Below are 21,654 nucleotides of genomic sequence, written 5' to 3'. Positions count from 1 at the left end.
TTGTTCTCTTTGACCTTCATCACAGGACAATTGATGTCACCTTACAATAATATCCCTTCCAGCAATGGTTTCCCTAAAAATTTAACTCTTCAATTAATGCTTCGCCCATGTGACCTATGTTATAGGATATTTGTGCAACCCACAACACCTAAACTAAGGTGAAAAGCCAATAACTAAGAGTTGTCTATTTCAAATCAGAACATTCATATAACACTTGTAACTTTACATGCTATTACTAACCCAAATTAAAACCAAAACATTTTACTACCAACATTTACATCCAACATCTAAATTTCAAAGTTTAAGAATCAAGTCAACAAAATAATTCATTTCCAAATTGCTAACTAAAAATGCAATATATATACAAATTCAATTCCCATCCAACTATTGATATAAACCATTCTTCCATTTACTCCAACATTCCACCTTCAATTGAAATAGAACTATGTAAATTAACTTTTCTTATTTAGAATTGAATTCTAGAAAATATCAAGAATTAGGCATCCAAAAAGTTAAACACATATAAGCTTTTAACTCCAAAACAACCAAAACAAAAATTAGAAAGAATCTAAAGGTTAGTTAAGAAGAATCAAGTCTTCAACTACAAAACTGAGGTAGAATATACAAAAATAAAAATATATTACAAAAAAAAATGAACTTATCTTGTTTCAAAATTCACTCGGATGAATGTAGTCCTCTTACTCTTGTCCATAAGGTGTGATATGAAGTAAAAGAAAATGATAAATGAAATCAAATTCGAAGAAAGAATAAAAAGTTAGAGAGAAAGAAACAAACAAAGAACAAGATGATTTTCCAAAAATGAGAAAAGGAAACTTAGAAGAAAAAAATATGATTTTCCAAAAATAAGAAAAGGAAACTTAGAAGAAACAATAAAAGAGAGAAGAAGAAAAGCAAATGGGTTCAAACCAATGGGTTCTACGTTGTTTGGCCCAAATATATTTTCCCTTTTTTTATTTTCTTTTTTCTTATTCTCATACATATTTCTCCTTATGACTCTTTTTAGTTTTCTCCTCATGCAAACTTTTCCCTCTCCTTTTTTCTTTTAATTTCATTTACATTTTTTCCATGAACAAATCCTACAATCTAAAAGGTAACAAATCTAAGAACATATGAGAACTGAATTTGGAATGAGTTTCTTTTTCTTTTTGTAATATCTCCTTATATTTTCTATTCTAGCTCATTATGTAAATATTTAACATCTCCACTAACTTTTTCAATTAAGACAAATTGTTGTCTTAACTAACTTAATGTTTATTTGTGTTTTGACTCTCTTTTTTTGTGATGTTTCGTTAGGTCTTTAAGAATTTTGTAGTTACTACGAAGTAAGTCACTCCTAAATAAGGGAAGCTACCTTAATATGTAATTGATTCACTAATTTAATATGGGTTAGTTGTTGCTGTTTTTGGATTCTGTTAATTGATTTTGATATTTATATTGGTTTTGAACTTGATAATAGACTATAATAGTCAAATTAGTTAGAGTAAGAAAAAATTTATTTTGAGAATCTTTTTTCATAATTGGTGTTTCTTCGTATCTTAGCTTGAGTGTCAAGTTAATGCTAAAGTGATGCTGAAACAAGAGTCATCAACTTGGGTTTAAAGCGACAAGATGGACACAATAATAACACTTCTTGCTTGAGCTATGGATTAACATTTAGGTGAGACAACTATCATAATAATTATTTCCTTTACAAATTTCATTGCTTAAGCATGAGTGGTTAGACAAATGATATATAACATTTTGTTTTACCATGACCTTTGTTTTGAGATCAAATTGTGTGTAAATAAAAAAATGCTTAATTTGGTCAAGTGATAGTTTATTCTAGATCATGCTTAATAAAAACTTTTCAAATGACATTTATTTTATTTATTTTCATTTAAGTTTGGATTGCCATAGATATATAGATATGAGAGAATTTGTGACATGTTTAAATTATTCTTAAATTATAAAACTATCTTATTTTTTTCTTTATGGTTATTATTTTTACGAGACCGGAATCACACTACGAAGATTTCACAAGTTCTCCCAAGATTTTGATGTTTTACTTGAAATACTCCTTCTCCACATGTGAAATTTCTTGAGAGATTCACAATTAGTGATGTCATATGAATCCAATAAATAGTGTACTTAAAAAAAACTTTGATATTCAAGTGAAGTAGATGCTCTAAATAATAATAAAATTCATAATGAATATGTAATTAATTATCTTGTAAATAATGTTATTTATATTAGGTTTAAGAACTTTTACTAGGTTGGACCTAAATTAGAAAGATTACCTTTGTTGATTTGTTTAAGATTTACTAATATGTTTTACATCTTAATCTCTGTAATTGCAATTCATCCCCGTTTAGCCAAAATATACCTGCCGACATAGTGCAACTTTATCTAGTTCATATAACTTCTATCATGTGTGGTACAAATTGAGATTATATATAACATATATATTGTAATTTGAGATAATGTCAAGTACATAAACCGAGATGATTTTGATTACATAAAATTATTGTATGACTTTTTGTTTTTATGATTAATATATTATGAACAAATAATATTAATGACATAGATATTTTAATTATATATATATATATATATATATTCCTTTAGAATTATTTTTATATTATAAACCCTCCACCAAATATTTATAAAATATGTATAAATAGATATACACATAAAAATGTTAAATATATTTATATTATTAATTTATATGATGCTAGGAAATTTATCAATCACAAATGTTAATAAATCATTTATAACTTTTAAAACCATACATATATAAATATAAATAAAGAGATTTGATTTTTTGGTTTAAATATGTTTTCCAAGTTTACCCTAATAAATAATTGTTTACCAATTACCGCTTTTCTAAATTTATTATTTTTTCAAATTTAACTTTTTTTTTAAATTTAACCATTTTAAAACTAGAACACAAAAATAAACAAAAACTATTAATAATAAAATTATAAAATATTTTTATATTTACTTTAATAATTTAATTTTATTATTTTTTGTAACACTAGTATATATGATCTAAATTTAAAAAGAATGGCCAATGCCTCTCGGTCATCAACATACTTTAGTCTCTACTTGCATATCTAAAATTGAAAATATTTATTTTCATTATATTATAAGGAAAAAATGGAAATCATGATTTCTTTTTAAATGCTATATTATTCAGAAATCTTTCTAAGTGGAGACGAGAACTAATACTTTTTACTTATTAATTATCAAGAAATTCATATAAATATTTCTAACATTTTTTTTTGTGAAAAATCAAATAATTTTTAATCATTCACCAAAATTATAATATTTAGGATGGTTTTTAAGAATTATGATTTTCCCACGTAAATTTGTTTACTTTAATAAAATATTGTAAAAGATATTAAAAAAAATGAAAGAAGTAATTGTTTACCATTTAAGACGAAACACTTATCCTATGTTTGGAACATTTAAAAAGAAGAAAAAGATCGTCGTTTGGTTACCTAATAACATGGAGAAAAAGAATAAATTGCTGATAGAGCAGAGTTTGTGGTTTGTATTAAAATATAGATATTACTTTTTCTTTCCTCTTTCACCTTTTGGGCATAAAAAACTAAACATAAAAAAGTAATATTTTTCTGAATTTATCTACTCTGCTACAAAACTAAGAAAAAATGGTTCCGAAATGATGCAAAAAGAGTGATGTACAGGTTGGATGTATGGAGAAAATGATGAAATGAAAATTGAAATGTGATTTGAGATATATGGATGGCAGTAGTAAGGTGAGGATTGATTGGAAATCACAGTGAAACGAAGTGTGTGAGTGAAGAGAGGAAGTTGGAATTAACCACAGAAAAGTTGAAGGGAAATGAAGAGATGCTGTGACAGGGAGTGAGAACATTTTGGAACCTTCGATGAATGCTAAACTCTAATAATGATGTAGACTATGATCTATCTTATCACCATCTCCTTTTCTTTCTTCCCTCAAAACACATGTCATGCTTCCCTTCTCCTTCTCTCTCATTTCCCTCACACCCTCTGTTCCGTACGCCTCCGGTCCCCGCCACCTCTCTTCCACCACGATCACACACTCTCTTTCCCTTCCCTTGTCCTTTCAATTAACTCATGTGAGTGACAAGCTCCCAGCTTTAAAAAAATACCCTTTTTTGATTCCCCTTTTTCAGAAGGAATTGACTTTCCAAGAACTTAATGCTGTGGGCAATAGAAAGTGGCAACGTTTGCCGTGTCAATTTATATGTGACCTCAACCACAAGGTATGGTATGGTGTGAGTGAGCATATCATATCAGGCCTAACACAACCCTTTCCTTCCCAGAAACACCATCTTTTCTTTCACCTTGTTTCTCCATTTACATAGGAATAGTAAAGAAAGTACAACATACCCAAATAGGCATATAGGAGACCTTAACCTATAGCACCCTCAATCAATACAAGAATATACTTATACTACCACACCACACAACCCGAGAAAATTTAAGTGCAAACTGCAATGCAGAGAGCAACAGTGCTAGCTGTAACTACGAAAGCCTATGAGGGTCCATAGTGGCCACCTACGAGTCTATGACCACCTAATTGGCCTAACACTTTTGAGTTTTCACTTTCGTTTTCTCAGCCTTCTCTATAGTTCCGTGTACTAGTTCTGTTGTAAGTAACAGCTTCTTAAAACAACAACGCTTGTAACTACTTGTGACCAAGTAACCAGTTGCCAATGAATGCCACTTTTCTAGTCACAGCAAACATAGCAGAAAGTTGAGAATCAAATCCACCTTTGTCTTCATTCGGGCTCACGAAAATTGTTCTCTGTAAATGGAAACGGTTATTAAAAATCCTTGCTTTTTCTTCCGTGTCTGACTTTAAGGTTACACTACGCCAATGCCACAGATCATAGGCGAGGATTACGAGGCGTGATATTAAGATAAGAAAGGAGAGGCATAACATTAACAAACACTATATCGCCGCTCGTGCGCTTTGGCAATCTTCAAATCCCAAAATCCAGATCTCGAGGCATTTTCGCTTGTTCATAACTGGTGGAAGAACTTTTGCCTATTATGAGGGTTTTTGTGTACGGCCATGATAGATTGGGGTTGGGGGATCATGTTGAATTGGGCATTGTTTGACTTGACAATAGCATGTAATCCTGGTATAGTCTCCACTTTGAACTAAGCTTGGACTTTGTTTCTGCTCTGTATTTGATGATTATCAATATTCTATGATCTATATAGTCTTTTGGGGTGTGTGGAATTGTTAATTAGTATTCTTTCTGTGCTGGGAGGTTTTTGAACTTGCAAATAAGATGTTGTCATTTACTCATTGGTGGTTAGTTGGTTCTTTGTACTTGGTCCATGGCCTTAACCTGTGACATTTACTATTCTACTGTGTTTTGCATAATTGGGGGGAGAAATTTGGTTCTTGTTTGGAATTCCCTATTTTGAGGTCCTGAGAAGTAGTGAATTGATTGTTGGGAGAAGGGTTAGGACTTAAAGGTGAGATTTTCATGTGGAAGGTGGTTTGTTTCAAATCTAAGTGTGAGATATGCTGGGCTCTGATGATGGAGATATTGATGTGTTCTTTGACTCACTGGATAGTTTGTCAGCACAAGATTCTGTTCTAGGCAAAGAAGAGTTTGGCTCTGAAAGGTGTGGTTGTGATTATGGTGACATTTGGGTGAAGGAGCCTGTTAGTGTGAAGGAGAGGAGGGAACGTTTTCTGCAGGATTTGGGTTTAGACGACGCGTCTTCATCCAAGGTTTGTTATCAAGAGAGAATGAACTTTGATGACTCATCTAACAGTTTGGGATTTGAGAGGATCAGGGAGTGCAGTGGAGCAACCTCAAATGCTTCAATTTTGCATAACGATCAGGTATCTGAGAAGGTTCTCTATGGAGGCAAAGCAGCTTCTGAAGCAAAAATCTCAGTGGATGAAGTGAAAGGGTGTCCCCAAGGTGAAGCAGATGCAAACTTCGAAGGAAAAGAGCATGACTTCCCTTCTACAAATCAGGAACACAGAGAAGCTGATTCGCAAGAATTTCAGGATTTTGATATGGGTAAAAGGAAAAGAAAAAACTGGTGGAAACGCTTTGTGTACGAGAGGAAAGGGGGTGAAGGAAATGTTAGATCAAAGTTTAATGCAGGGGCAAACAAAACTCGAAGAATAAAGGTAAGGCAGAATAAAAAGAGATGGCTAGAGTTCAGTGACCTATTCAATGGACAAGAGGTTAGAGCTCACCAAGGTGTAATCTGGACCATGAAATTTAGTCCCTGTGGACAGTATTTAGCGAGTGGAGGTGAAGATGGTGTTGTTCGTATATGGCGTGTTACATCTCTGGATAAATCCAGTATTTGTTTCACCTCAAAAGACAGCACTTCTAATAGCAAAGTGGAACGTAAAAACACTTCTCCTAAGAAGAAAAACTCATACCAACCCTTCATTTTCCTTCCAAATAGTATTTTTCAAATTGAGGAATCACCACTGCAAGAATTTTTTGGTCATTCCAGTGATGTCTTGGATTTGGCTTGGTCTAATTCAGATGTGAGTTTATAGCAGAAGCTCGCTATCCCCTTCTAATCATGCAATATGCTCCATATGTTCTTCTTGCAATTTTAGTTTTCCTTAAAGCTGATAAAAATTTCTCATGGCAGATTCTCCTTTCATCTTCTATGGATAAAACTGTTCGGTTGTGGCAAATTGATTGTAATCAATGTCTAAGTGTTTTCCATCACAATGACTATGGTATGTATGTACGAGAGCACCATGCCTTTTGGTTTGTTTTTTACAACCATACTTTAATTGGTCAATATAACATTTAAAGCACATACTTTGTTTATCTTCATAATCATAATTGTGTCTTTACTTTTAATGAAAGCAGTGACATGCATTCAATTCAACCCTGTTGATGAAAATTACTTCATTAGTGGGTCCATTGATGGTAAGGTTCGAATATGGGGGATACGTGAAGAGCGAGTCATTGACTGGGCAAATATACGAGATGTCATAAGTGCTATAAGTTACCAGGAAGATGGGAAAGTATGTCATGAATTCTTGAGGGAATCTTTTATTGACTTTGGGTTTTGACACTGGAAATTCATGTCAGTGAGATTGATGAACCATTGGCTATTTACACATGCAGGGATTTGTAGTTGGTTCTGTTACAGGCACTTGTCGTTTTTATGTTGCTTCAGGTATGTACCTTTTGAGTTACCAAATACCAATTACTGTAGTTATGAAGCCCCTTACAAAAGATAAAATAGAAAGGACTATCTAAATTGGATTTCTAATGATTTAGGAAAATATTTCCAGCTTGAGGCGCAGATAGATGTACATGGTAAGAAGAAAGCATCAGGCAACAAGATTACTGGCATTCAGGTTTCATTCTATTACTATGATGCTATACGTTGTCCTTTATCTATTTACATTTAACACCCTTGTTGCTTGCAGTTCTCCAAAAAAAGTACCAAGAGAATTATGATCACAACAGAAGATTCCAAAATTCATATTTATGATGGCATTGAGCTTGTTCAGAAATACAAAGGTACACACCATTTGGCTATTGGAAGTATAAAAGGATTTATTCTTCCATCACCCACCCAAACAATACGTGTTTTGTATTTTCTTATAGATTTTGGTCATCTCTGAAATTGTGAATTGTTGTCTTAATTTGAATCATACAGTTGGCTATAATTTTTGTTGTCTGTTACCTCGGAATCATGACAAGCTTTGTCATATACTTTTAAATAATTAATAAAGAACTTCTGATGGCTACGTATGTGTAACAGTTTTTTGAGCTCAACAGGGATTATTTTCTTTGCTGTATCGCTGTTAATGTTTGTTTCACTTTATTTGTCATACCTGTCACTTTAAACAGTTTCAAATATCATTGGTTGATTGATAGCAGATTAATTTTGAAAAACCCAAAAACTAAGCTACTTCCCTCTCATGGGTGGTGATTTTATTTTATTTTTTATTCTTTCTGTTATATAAAATTGGGACCCTAGATTTATCCTCTTAATTCTGTGCGATTTACGTTAAAGTGGAACACAACTTCAGTGCATTCTAATAAGTAGCACTAGACCCCACAACTTTTGACTTACGTAATAGAATACAGATTTGTCTTAGAAAGTAGGTTACGCTTGACTTAATCTTATAATTTATAACATGACTTGCAATGTAAATCTACAACACAACACAATACATTGTATGTTGACAACAAATTTACTTTATAAATAAACTAGTTCACTTATGTTTGCTGGCTGTATTATTTCCTTATCTAATGTTTGACTTGATTACTTTGACTGTTTTGTAAGATGTATATAAGCTATTGGCATATGGATAAATTTAAGAGGTAGATGTTTCCAGTATGGTTGGTTTTGCATAAAAATTCTAAGGCAGTGTTAGTCTTATTACTTGTGACAGGTCTTCCCAAGTCAGGGAGTCAAATGTCGGGTTCATTTACATCAAGTGGAAAACATATAATTTCAGTTGGAGAAGACTCCCATGTTTACATATGGAACTTGGATGACTTGGGAAATGCTTCTTCTAAACACACAAAATCTGAACGTTCCTGTGAGTACTTTTTTTCCAAGGGTGTTACTGTTGCAATACCTTGGTCAGATGTGAAAGCATATCAAAGGGGTTCTAGCAGTAACTTTTCCCACCATTCTTCAGAAATGCAAAGCCAATCAGAGCTTGCCCCCCATGAGACTAGAGATGCAGAGCGTTTTTCTCTTGGTAACTGGTTTGCCATTGATGGCACATGCCGAGGTTCTATGACATGGCCTGAGGAGAAACTTCCCAGCTGGGATTTACCTATAGCAGAAGACGAATACGATGAGCAGCAGTTATGTCAGAAAAATACTTGCCAAGACAGAATTGTATCAGAAACATGGGGCCTATCGATTGTGGTGGCTGGTTGTGATGGAACTATCAAGACATTCCACAACTTTGGATTACCCATTAGGCTCTAAGAGAATGTCATCACCATTTAACTTACTCTCTGTAAGGATCATTGGTTCAGCCTTGATGCCTTCCATGCATGAGAACTTTTGCTACTTGCCATTCAGGCTTTGCTTGGTAAAGGTGGAAAATTTACAACGGTCTTTCAATGCCTGAGAATTCAACATAAGTGGCCAAGGATAGCCTTGGATAAATTTACAAATTCCAACACAGTAAATAAAGGAGGAAACAATTATTGTTTTGGAGCTAAAATGTTTTTTGAACTTTTCCAACTTCAATCCAAACATTCACTGCCTGGGAAGACAGAATCTGAAGCTGATGGCATCATCGTCACTGTCTTTTCCTACTCATAGGATTCTCCGTGCAAAATCCATGGTGAATGTCAAGGCTTATGACATGTTCTAGAAGTTTGTACACTTAACTGTTGAGATTTGTCTCTAGTTTTTTAATGTGGCTTTGGTTAGTCATGCCAGTGACCACACAAGAATCCTAATCTCTTCATCCCCAACATTGTGATTAGATGATTTATTTTGCAGTACAAATTTAAAATGCAATTGAAATTTTATTCAATTATGCCTTCTATAACTTTCTAGAGTTATGTTATTATTCTTGATAAAAAGTAAAATAATTGTGAAATGTAGGGGTTGAGTTTAATTTAACAGTCAATTCAAGTTTAATTGACTTAAATTTATCTTCTTCTTTTTTTTATAAATTTAACAACACAATCCAACCTAATCCATTTTTAATTAAATTCTGTTAGATTAAATTGTTGGATTGAATATTTAAAAAATAATTAGACTTTATTATATTTTTTGAATGGAATTGTGAGGGAGAGTTAGAGGAAAGGATGCAGAGACGGGAATCAGAAAATTACGAAAAAAACCAAGAATGGGGGCAATGTCAAATATGTGAGTATGGGTATTTATGAATTTTCCCTAGTACTTCTTTTTCTTATAGGTAGACTATGCTTTTTTATATAAGTAGCTATTTTGAATCACGATTTAATTTGTATTATATTTTAATAAATTAATCATTATAAATATAAAAAAAAATTGTATGCTATATTAATTGAAATTTTATCATTTATGTTTTCTGATTATAATATCGTTTTTTTTTGTAAAATTGATGTTTATGTATTTAATTATTTTTAGGAGGTACTGAGTTGTCTTTTAGTTCATAAATTTTGAGTGGTTTTATTTTAATTTAGCATTGTAATAATTATATGTATTTTTATCTTAAATATATACGATGGTTACACTTTTTCCTTTGTAGAAACTATAGTAGACATAGTTCATTTCGTCAGTTTATTTTTGCTTATTTTTTAAAATATATTTTCTTAATTAAATAAAAAATTATTTTGATGTGTTTGTCTAATTTGCTTATTTTAAGAATAAGTAATTTTATATTTTTTAAAAAGAAAAATAAATCCTAACAATATTAAATTATGGATTTTTTTAAAAATTATTTATTTAAACAAACTTATTTGAAGTTTAAATAAAGTGATGTTACTATTAACTGTTATCCTTATATTAAGATAATTAATATTAAATGCATCAAAACAGTTCTCTCACAATGTTTATTGTTGTCCTTATATACCTTAGCGCCTTCGTTAAACCCTTGGTTTTTGTTATGTACTTAAGATATTTGGTTTTGGTTTTGTCTGGTTACCCATGGAGACACTTGGATTTATTGTGCCCTAGATGCCTAGATGTTTTGACAGGGAAATTGTGTTTAAGATATAATACTATAATATAATTGTTTCGGAAATGAAATTGAAAATGAAAGATAAAAAATAAAAAATCAAAGTTATCTTGAGCGGCAACTAAAACCTCGCAACTGAGGGTTTGGTGACAGCAGTAGCACGGAGCCAAGCTCTCCAATGGCACTATCCACTTCTCTTTTCTCTTCCTCTCTTTCTTCTTCTCTTCATTCATCTTCGCTTCTATGTTTTCCGAAAACCCTCTCCCCTTCCTTCACGTCTACGCTAGGCAATTCAACCCTTCACGCCAATTTCGTCGTTCGCTCCTCTTATTCCCAAATGGGCTCTTCCCCTGACCCAATCGAATTCAGGTTTATTTCTTTTCTTCTTGTTTTTGGTTCTCCAACAAGCTGTTTGTCTAAATGTTTCTGTGGAACTACGATGGTAATTGTTGTGGTTGAAAAAATATTTTTTTGGCAGGAAGCCCATTCCGTCCAGGGCTCACTTGGAGCTCTCGATGAATGAAAATAACAAGCCATCGTATAAATGGCGAAGGGTTTTGCTCAAAGTCAGCGGAGAAGCACTTGCAGGAGATAATTCTCAGAACATTGACCCAAAGGTAACATTAACTCTCTATTTGTCTGCTGAGTTCTTCTTTATATAATAACAACTCCTCACTTGTAGACTGTGTCGATGACTGTCATAGTGACATGAGTGGCGGCATTTGTCTATGAACCAATAGATGGGGAACTCATGACAAGATAAAAAAGTAAAATGTTTAGCTAGATATATAGGTGGTAGCAGGTCTTTAGTTTGGCTTATATACTTAAAAGGGACATTTCAGGGAAATAAGAAAAAAAAAATTACTAGAGACGAGTGGCAATGAATACTTCCTGAAAACAAAATGAATTGAAGCATTCTCTTATATCATGGTGTTCTCGGCAATGTTTCTGAATTTGTTTTTTATGATTGGATACAGATAACCATGGCCATTGCAAGGGAAGTGGCAGCAGTAACTCGCCTTGGCATTGAGGTGACTATAATGGATTCTTTTTAGACTAATAATACATTTCTGTTTCTTTTGATGTGGTTTTCAGTTTCGTCCACACAATTTGTTGATCATTTGGCTAATTGATTGTGAGATTTGAGTAGTTTGGGGTTGTTATTGATGTGTTTTATAAATTAATCTTTCGAAGTGTTACATGGATCTATTTTGTATGTGGCAGTGAGATTGGGAGAGTCCACTACAAGTTAGAGCATTTGACTTGAACTTATTCAAAGCTTTTTAACTGGTTTTCAGACTTTGGTGTAATAAGTTGGCTCATTTTTCAGGTTGCACTAGTAGTTGGTGGAGGTAACATCTTCCGTGGATCGGCCTGGGCTGGAAGTAGTGGACTAGACCGCTCGTCTGCTGATTATATTGGGTGATTTCCTCAATCTTTCTCAAATGCCTAGTTAGATCTTCTGTCAGAACTCTTTTTGCGTGCTTACAAAAGTCTGTTAAGTTTATCTCATGGATTAAGTCAGAGCTCTTCTGTGCTGGTTGTTCATTTACATTTTCAACTTGCTATGATCCACTGTACTTTGGGTTACTAAAAATGTATATACTACGGTTGAAGTAATACTTCATGTTTTTCAAATTTTTGTTGAATTTATCCTCTAGGATGTTGGCCACTGTCATGAATGCTATATTTCTTCAAGCAACAATGGAGAGTATTGGCATTCCTACTCGGGTGCAGACTGCATTTCGTATGTCTGAGGTTGCAGAACCATATATACGCAGAAGGGCTGTGAGGCATTTGGAAAAAGGAAGGGTTGTTATTTTTGCTGCCGGAACTGGAAATCCATTTTTTACCACAGACACTGCTGCAGCACTCCGATGTGCAGAGAGTATGTCTTATTTTTATTGTTGTAACCCTACCTGTTTTGATCTTGAAAATGGATTTACGTTATTTTTCGTTTTAAATTTAGTAGGAATAAGCTCAACTATCCCTTGTCTTAGTTTTATTTTCTCTGTTTTTGTTTGGATATAGGATTAGGAAACGGAAGTGTTTATCTAATCCCTTTCCACCACACTTTCCATATAAGGAAAACTAATATATTCATTTAATTCAATTTGTTCATAATGTGAATTCATTTGGACAATTCTTCTCTTTCATGGACTTATCCTAATTGTCCTTCTTTAAATTATCTTTGGTTGTGCTCATTAGCGTATCTTTGGTGGTTCTCAAAGGGTTGCCATAATTGCTTATCTTATATGTTGCTCTTTAGCTTATCATTGGAGGTGCTTTCGTGTGATTCCAAGTTCAGGATGTACAGAGTGTTCTTTTTTAGGGTTTCTTATCCATTAAGCTAGGTCATAAGTGACTTTTCTTTATAATTATCTCATGAAGTTGAGTGATGGAAAGATTTTCTCAATTTCTAGCATTCTTGATTTTTATTTTGTGAGCTAGGTCCACAAGTGGCGAATTATCATTTTGCTTATTTTATGGAGTTTGAAAATATTATCTTGTAATCTTTTCTTTTTCATGGTTTTTCAAAATCAAGGTCAAATTATTCAAAAATTTCTTTTAAGAATTATTCAAGAGACAGAACTTGAGGTAATCGGTCCACAATTAAGTTAAACCCCTCCTGGGTTTTCATCACTACCAAACCAAGTCCTACCTATTTATTGTTGGCCAGGGATGTAGATTTTTTACGTCAATTTGTTAATGTTGTGCTAAATTTGTTTTCACTTCAGCATACGAGGTGAAGTATTGTAGTGGCTAAATGTTGTTCCATCGTATTCAGTTAATGCAGAGGTTGTACTCAAAGCAACAAACGTTGACGGAGTTTATGACGACGACCCAAAGCGTAATCCACAAGCACGTCTTCATGACACACTAACATATCAAGAGGTAACTTCAAGAGATCTGTCAGTGATGGACATGACTGCCATAACTTTATGCCAGGAAAATAATATTCCAGGTAACGTCATGCACATAAACTCTTATATGAACTACTTTTCTAATTAGTATCAGTTTAATTGTATCCTTACCCTCTCAAAACTGAAGTAACTCACCACGATTAGCTGTCTCCGTCCTTCCCTTATGGTGCAGTTGTTGTCTTCAATTTAAATAAACCTGGCAACATTGAGAAAGCTATTAAAGGCGAGCGAGTTGGCACTTTGATTGGGGCAAACTGGAATTCTACCGTATACGAACATGAAAATATATGAAGTCTAATTACCAATTGATTCTTTCTCGTGTGATTCCTATACAACCTTCCTGGTGAGGATGCCAAAAATGTCAGGTGCATTATTAGGTTTTGATGGATTTTTGAAGGGTGCTGTTGAGTCAAATTTGTAAATATAACACTTTAAATTATTATTTGACGTGTCTCTCCAGGCTTGGCATTATTTTTACTTTGCCATCTTGTGGTTTAAGCAAAATATATTCGACTCCTGAACTTCGCTCTGTTTACCTAAATTCGGTGTTTTTTTGTCCCCAGCTCTCCAATTGTCACCAACTACGAATTGCATTTCATCATTGGTTCAAAACAAACGTACACTTTTGCTATCCTCCTTTCTGAAATGTGATTCAGAGGAAGTGGAATTCGGGTGATACTGATTTTTGTCACCCTCTTTCCATTTTCATCTAAAGTACTGAACTATCTGGCTAGGACCCTTTGTGCTGAAAACCATTGTTATGGAAACACAATCAGGAAATATGTGTGTATATATAGAAGAAAGAAGAAACGAAAATTAATTAGCATATTCATGTTTGAAATTTTCGTTGCCTTAGGTTACATATCCTTGTACAAAAAATATATCATCCAGCTTTACTGTTTTCATTTCTAATTTATCTTTCTCTGATTCTGGGAATTGCATTTTGATGTTTTCGTATAGCTTAGAACTACCGATCTCAGTTAACTCTTTCATGCGTGTGTTTTACATATCATTATTTGTTTCAACTACTAAATTTCAGTGTGTTCTCCAGAGTGCCTACCTAGGAAGACTTACTTGAATCGGAAAAGTTGAAATTCATTCAAAATATTATAGATTTTATATTTTTTTAGCTGTTGACGAGGAGAGTAGAAATTTAGTTTTCAGCACTTGAAACATTACTGAGAAATATTGATTTGGAGGGCCTACAATGATACCTCTTCAATTATTATATTGACATGAATTTTCAGAGCTTAAATTCGGGAGTTATTTTGGAAAGGTTTTTCGTATCCCTCTCACCCAAAACATTGTTGCAACTGTAGTATTAAAATAAATTTATTAAACAAATTTAAATTAATAAACATATAATCAAAATTTAAAAATAATAATAACATTACTAATATTAAGCATTACAATTAGTAATAATAATATGATATAATATAATAATACTATAAATAAATTTATATTTTAATAATGAAAATATAAATAATATTAATAAATAACAATTCATAATGGTTTTTAATAATTTTCTTCTCATTTTTTTCTTAATTCAAATAATTTCATTTTTATTTTTATTTCTCTCTCAAATATATTCACTTGCATTCTTCTAATTCCATCCTCTAACCCAAAAACAATAAATTTGATTTCAGTACATGAGTATTGTTCCATCCATCATCCCAAGTGTTTCTTACACCTCTTCATTATTTTTTTATTCCAAAAATACTATATGTTAATTTAACTTTTATCATTTAATTTTATTTATCTTTTTTTAAAATCTTAAATCTCTCTACATCACTACACCCCTACACTTGCACATAACGCAGAAGGAAGGCACAATTGGAAAGACTTTTAAAGTTATTTATTTTAATATGTTGTTTTAGAAACTTTATCATGTGTTATTAAAGTTATTTGTTTTAGTTATTCTATAAATATGTGGCTTTATTGTTTTTAGTCCTTATACGTATTTTTTTTAATATATTTAGTGTATGCTGTCTAAACTTTCAAGGATTAAAAAAAAATAAGAAAACTAAAGAGGTATATTGAATTGGAGTTTTTAAATATTTTCGTTATAAAAGAAAGTCTCCTGGTATTCAATAAAAAAATTTAAAAAATAGAAAAACATATTATGATGTTTAATCGAAATTATTGGAATTTTTTAGAGGATAAAAAACCAGTGATATTTGAAATTTTACAATATTGAAAATAAAATAATCTTTTATTCATTATCATATAAATTCCAATAAATTACTTGTTAATTGATTTATAGATTCTGTGACTTATTTCTTAACCTATATAAATTTTATTGTTATGAAATAATTTATATAGGGTTTTTTATTACGTGATCTAGTCCTTCCATGAAGGTCTCGAAGACTCATTGAGATGTGATCTCGTTACTCTGTCTGCTTTGTTGTTTCAAGCTCTAATTATTTTTGCCTTCTCCACCAATGCAGAAACTCACAAATACATATAGGTGCTACGATAGGTTTCAGCCTCAGCTTCCAATCATTTCATGGATGATTCCTACCTGCAACTGCAAATTTTGTTGAAATAAGATACATTACATGCCTTCGTCTGAACATATTTACTTTCCCGAGGACTGTGGGATAAAAATCAAACCAGAAGAGTGCTCTGAAGATAACACTGCATAACTTTCCTGTCTTTCAAGTCCCATGATATAGAATCAAATAGCAAAATTTCCCTAGCAACTGATAAGTTTAGTCCAATATTCTCAACACTATCTGTAATGCTCTTCAAGGAATCAACTATTGCATTGTGCTCTTCATTCTGCTGCTGAACATTATGAGTAAACTTTCTTTGGAAGAGTTTAGCAAGTAATCTATGAGCTTCTTTTGCAGAGAAAAGAGCCTAATACATTTGAAAATAAAAAATACTGTAAGTTGGGAGAAACAATATAATTTAAAAAAAAAAGAAGGCATATAGATAACCAAAATTTGTGTTTCATTGGTAGGTCTACTGTAAGCACCATTAGCTCTTTCAGCATGCCATGATTACAATGGGGCAACTTTCCCTCCACCTTAACTTTTTCTTAGCTCTAAGTGTGTGTTTGTTGTGTAACCTATATTGCGTTCAAAGTTTTAATCTCTAGTACAAGTCCCTTTATCTTCAATCACTACCTAAATATTCATTTAATTGACAATTGTTCCTATCATATCCTGTCTATGATAAACAACAAATGAAAATAGCATGACTTCACTGAGGAAACCAAGATTCCTTTCGTGAAGGAAAGTTCGATTTGAAAAACAGACAACATGTTTCCGCAGCCACCAGACAAAAAATTCTGAGGTTCAAAAATTGTTCTGTTTTTTTTAAAGAATTAAGGTCTGCTCGGGCGCAAATATAAAATGGAAAAGAGGAAATTGGAAAGGTATTTAGACTATAACCATGAAACATCAAGAGTTGAAAAATAATAAACGAGATCTTGCTTCAAATATCACTTGTCTATAGTTTAGAAGTTAAGAGATTGGTTATCCGCAACATAAGAATTGAAATCAGAACTAATACAACTTACCTCTGTTAACTGTCCATTTGTAACAAGTCCTAGGCACAAATCATAAAAGGGACACCCAGCAAGAAATGTAGAATGAATTGGGACAGGAACCTAGCAGAAGATTAATAGAGAATAGAGTGATGATTTTGGACAAAAAGACATTGTGATAAATTCAGTCACAAAATGGCCTTACATTTGAAATCGGACCAAGAGCTGCTTTTTTAACTTCACCAATTGTGATGTCTGTGTTAGAAATTCTTTTGTCAACAGTCTGTTTGAAAAGAGCTCTCATGGCTGCAAGAGTTCCTATGAGAACTGACAAATAAGAAAGAAAAATTCTGCTGAAACCCTATCGATGATGATTGATTTCCCTGAAGATGACGTATCCAGAAATTAATATTTGAAAGTTCCCTGATCTCATTCAATGAATTCATGATGAACTCCTCATTAACAGGTGAAACACAGAGAGCATGGCATAGACTTCTACTTTCCCACATTAAGGCCAACCACTTCTCAATTGGAACATTCTTCCATTTAAAAATTTTAATCACTAGTTGATATGCGTCATTGAATAGTTCCACGAAACCATGAAGATTTGCCATGGAATTAAGGAATCATCACTATAAATCATACACAAAAACTTCAGAAACCAAAATGATTAAAGGAAAGCGGACCTTCAATTGTAGTAAATCAACTATGTTATAGAATAGAATCATTAAACTGTCAGATAGTGCAGAACAATCTCCCTCTTCTAAGTGATTAAGATGAGATGTACTCAACCATATATCCAAAGCTACCTTGACATCTTCAAAGATTTGTTGCTTAGTGTATAAACCAAAATAAGCTTTTGTCAATAAAAGAATTAGAATGATTAGAACTTCCATTTATAATAATAAGAAAATATAAGCAAAAGAGATGGAAAAAAAAACATTAATGATGCAAAGCTGTCCCATCCCTCAACATAACAATAAGGGAAAGCAAGCTAAGCCTTAAACAATTAAATTTAACATCATAAAATGATCATGGCATGACATCATCAGTTACACTTGTCCATTTTAAAAAAATATGAATAGTTAATTGAGAACGAAGATTATAAGCATATTTTTGGTACCTTCGAATTAGCTTCAGCTTCCTGTGTACATACACTCAATTGAGAATTAATCACTGCTGTAGAAGCATTTTTAAAGATGCTTTTAGTTGATTTTGAGGATTTTATCTGCGGCGAATTTAGTTATGGAATTCTTCTTCACACCAAACTAACTGATAAAGACTTTACAAAGGACTCCAACTATTTGTAACGCAGCACAAAACAGTGGATCTCACCAATGACCATAGTTGAAACTTTGAATTCAAAAGTGCTCTCATTTTGTATTTTTATTCTTTCCCCTTGAAGCCACAAACAACATCTACGCACTACAAAACTTTGGTCACAAAAGTCACCCATAGTTGAATCTTCCACCATTTTCCCTTTCCAAACCTAATCAATAGTCACCATACCAAAAAAGAAAAAACTCAAAGTGGTAATGAAAATCAAAGTTAGTCGAAGAGATTGAAGATGTCCGGCGACGGCAGCGGAGAAATCGCGGAGGCAGAAAACAGCCCCGAAGGACTTGCAACGAAGCTGTGAGTAGACCAAAACGGGCTCAGGTCGTGCCAAAAAGACGTCGCCGTTTGCGGCTCGTTGAAAAACCCTGGCGATATCTGAGGCAACGTCGCCGGCGACAATATTCCGGGGAACTGACCCACATCCAGTCCTTCCAACATCAACATCACGTCCTCATCCCCGCCGTGATCTCTCTCCCTCTCCGATGGGCTTGTCCTCTCGATCGACGCCAGCCTCGCTGCCGGCGAAACGTCGCCGGGTCGGAGAGCGGGCTCGTCACCAGAGGATGGCCCGGTGAGGCGCTGAACCACGTTCATGAAGTCGCTGACGGTGACGTGGAGGACTTTGGGAGACACGGTGTAGATTATCACCGGCTTCCGGTTCTCTGGTGGCGGCTGCTGTAGGTGCGCGTTGGGGGGAAGTGGCGGCTTGCGGGTCTTGTGGATGGTGTGGGAGTCTTTGCTAACTCTGAGCGGCGGTGGACGCGTCCCTTGGAGCTGGAGCTCTTTCTTCCCCGGCGGGGATGATGTTCCGGCGCCACTGCCGGAAGGAAATTCCGGCAGGCTCATGGTGGAGGTTGTTGATTGAAAGAAAAACAAAACAGTTGTTGTTGTTGAAGTCGGTGTTTTCTGTTGGACCTCAAATTACTAAGTTTGTAATTACTGTTAATTTATTAGGAAAGGAAGGAAGGACCAAACAAAAAAGACAGACTTTGGAGTTTGGACCAAATAAATCATTTTAATTTTCTTTTCGGATTCAAGGAAATTTATGAGCATTTATTGACCAATAAATGTTGATAGGTCAAAACACGTGTTCTTCTTCTGTTGACAATGAGATATTTCCTTAATAATTAAATTATTATTAACTTTTATTCCCCCTAGTTCAAGATAAGACTTTTATTTTGTTCTTGATGTGTTTTTAGGATTCAAAATCCAATTTTTATGTCTAATATTTTGCTTGGGCACTAATTGGATCTTTACGAAATGTGATTTTGTCCTGTGTGGCCTCAATTGGCATTTTGGATGGAGCACTTCCTAGAAAAAGACAGATTTTTTTCTTTCTTTCATGACTTTTCAAAGCTAGCTTTATAAACTAACTAGAAGGTGTATGTCTAGATCACATTTCAAACTTTCAATGTTTTATTTTCTTGACGACTATTTTCCTACTTTTTCAATGTTTTATTTTCTTTAAATAAGTTTTCAAGCAGACACTTCCTACTATTCTAAATTTGAAAGTAATTAGGGTTATGTTGTGCACAATGGTGAAAGTAAATTGTAAAGAGTTCAGTTCTTAAAAATAAAAAGTCACGTGTTAAAAAGAAAAAAAGAATGTAAATTGTTAAAAAGAAACATCGTCGATAAAATCTTTATTTAACCAAAATTAACTTGAAATTGTGTGTTTAGAATTGAGTAGAATTCAAGTGAGAGTGAGTTACAATTAAAAGGAAAGGAAAGACCAATTGGTAGAGATTTCGCAATCATTTCTCAACAGAGCTTCATAGATCAAAAGTGATAGGGTACAGAAATTCACTGAGAAAATATCACAACAGGTGAAATACGAGACAAATTGGGCTGGATCCAACGAAAAAAGATGGTGCTTAATGAGATACAAAACAGGTACAAGTTAATTCCACTATTACTTCCTGCACCATATCCCAAAATCTATCATTTCGGAATCCATTTTCCGGAACCCGTTAAAATAAATCCAGAAATTTCTTTCCGGTACACAATCACACCACTTCTGTTTAGTAAACTTTTGATGGGGTGCACCAAGAAATATAATAGGGTGCAGGAAGTCCTTGCCAATTAATTTTGGTCAGGCCCAGATGAAAAGAGGGATTGAGCAGATGAAATACAAGAGTTGAACGGCCCAGTTGAGTAGTAAGCTATGATAGGAGCTCAGAAAATAAATATTGCGATTAAGAAAAATATACAAGATGGAAGTTCAATTTGGAAGTCCAGATTATAAAATAGTCAAGTCATCACACCTTTAATATAAAAGACCACTTGGAAAAAAAATTATAAAGTATAATTTACCGTTATCCCAAAATAACCATAAATTTAAAATTTTATATACAACATAGTTATAACAAAACAATATACAAGAATGATCATCTCAACCGCAAAATATAACAAAGTTAAAAACATATAAATCTACTATTACTGCACCGGAGCATCAGAAACATCTTCTCCAATAGTTTGTTCCACCGACAAATCATCATCCTCTGCTCACACCCACCAGATGATCATCACCAAACCAAACAAAGGAAACATAACAACAATACAAACAAAATAATAGGGTAAGCTAGATTCAAAACATCACATCATATCAATTAAAATATCTCACATAATAATCATATAAATAACATAGATTAACTCAAACATCTTAGTGTAAAACACCTAGACCGACTGTCGGACTTAGAAAGAATGTCGAGCTATGACGAGTTATGCACTTGTGGTGACCACTACTGCTTTGCAAAGCCCTTGTCAATTGGGTTTCACCCTACTGCACATCACAAGGTTAGTTTGTACCGCGTCATAGGCAATACTGGAAGCACTTAGATTAAGACCTCCAGCTACTCTCACCAATTGCGTCAAACCTCTCTATATAAAAATGTATGACCATCAGAGTGTCGGGAAAACTCCCAAAACCGAGCTTCCTGCATTCATTCTAACACTCGTGAACCACACCAAGAAGTTCCACCTTGAAACCAACTTTTCCAACCTTGAAACCAATGATATCACTCCATATTCACATATTATACCAATACATGAGACTACTATTGATCATACATCAAATAAATAGAAACACTCATACAAGTCATTAGAAATCATACAATAACATGATTTCTTCATGGCATATTGATACTCATATTTAGGTAAGGAAAACAACTATGAAACTCTCACCAATAGCTTCGGAAGGGTCCAAAACCCCTAAATCAAAAATAGAACGTTTA

General features: G+C 33.4%; 4 protein-coding genes across 6 annotated transcripts; 2 read left to right on the top strand and 2 right to left on the bottom strand.

Annotated features, from left to right (window-relative positions):
- The first annotated feature begins 3,978 nt into the window (after nt 1–3,978).
- Nucleotides 3,979–9,538, top strand: LOC124833370 (uncharacterized). The gene is made up of 7 exons (XM_047307852.2): nt 3,979–6,544; nt 6,655–6,745; nt 6,882–7,039; nt 7,143–7,194; nt 7,299–7,378; nt 7,451–7,544; nt 8,426–9,538. The coding sequence occupies exons 1-7, from the start codon at nt 5,549–5,551 to the stop codon at nt 8,974–8,976; spliced, it is 2,022 nt and encodes a 673-aa protein (XP_047163808.1). The 5' UTR covers nt 3,979–5,548; the 3' UTR covers nt 8,977–9,538.
- Nucleotides 9,539–10,748: 1,210 nt separating this feature from the next.
- Nucleotides 10,749–14,148, top strand: LOC124833363 (Amino acid kinase family protein). Its single transcript, XM_047307832.2, has 7 exons — nt 10,749–11,035; nt 11,145–11,283; nt 11,644–11,697; nt 11,997–12,088; nt 12,328–12,554; nt 13,455–13,631; nt 13,763–14,148. Exons 1-7 carry the CDS (start codon nt 10,845–10,847, stop codon nt 13,879–13,881), a joined length of 999 nt encoding a protein of 332 aa, XP_047163788.1. The 5' UTR covers nt 10,749–10,844; the 3' UTR covers nt 13,882–14,148.
- A 1,960-nt stretch (nt 14,149–16,108) lies between these two features.
- On the bottom strand, nt 16,109–18,346 carry LOC124833324 (separase-like). 3 transcript variants are annotated; one of them, XM_088103353.1, is made up of 4 exons: nt 18,207–18,346; nt 17,289–17,466; nt 17,117–17,206; nt 16,109–16,452 (listed from the first exon to the last, which is right to left on the bottom strand). In XM_088103353.1, the coding sequence occupies exons 2-4, from the start codon at nt 17,385–17,387 to the stop codon at nt 16,198–16,200; spliced, it is 444 nt and encodes a 147-aa protein (XP_087959479.1). In that variant the 5' UTR covers nt 17,388–17,466; nt 18,207–18,346; the 3' UTR covers nt 16,109–16,197. The 3 variants fall into 3 exon arrangements, with proteins under 3 accessions (XP_087959479.1, XP_087959478.1, XP_047163738.2); XM_088103352.1 differs by having other exon boundaries at nt 17,770–18,281; XM_047307782.2 differs by having other exon boundaries at nt 17,289–18,281.
- An 81-nt stretch (nt 18,347–18,427) lies between these two features.
- Nucleotides 18,428–19,484, bottom strand: MKS1 (MAP kinase substrate 1). Its single transcript, XM_047307818.2, has one exon. It carries the CDS (start codon nt 19,265–19,267, stop codon nt 18,632–18,634), a length of 636 nt encoding a protein of 211 aa, XP_047163774.1. The 5' UTR covers nt 19,268–19,484; the 3' UTR covers nt 18,428–18,631.
- Between the last annotated feature and the right edge of the window lie 2,170 nt (nt 19,485–21,654).

This window comes from Vigna umbellata, chromosome 1 (genome assembly GCF_029865625.1).
Source record: "Vigna umbellata cultivar VRB3 chromosome 1, Vumbellata_1.0, whole genome shotgun sequence".
In the NCBI taxonomy this organism is placed as follows: Eukaryota; Viridiplantae; Streptophyta; class Magnoliopsida; order Fabales; family Fabaceae; genus Vigna; species Vigna umbellata.
The sequence above is the reverse complement of the archived record's forward strand: the minus strand, read 5'-3'. Positions and strand labels throughout refer to the sequence as shown.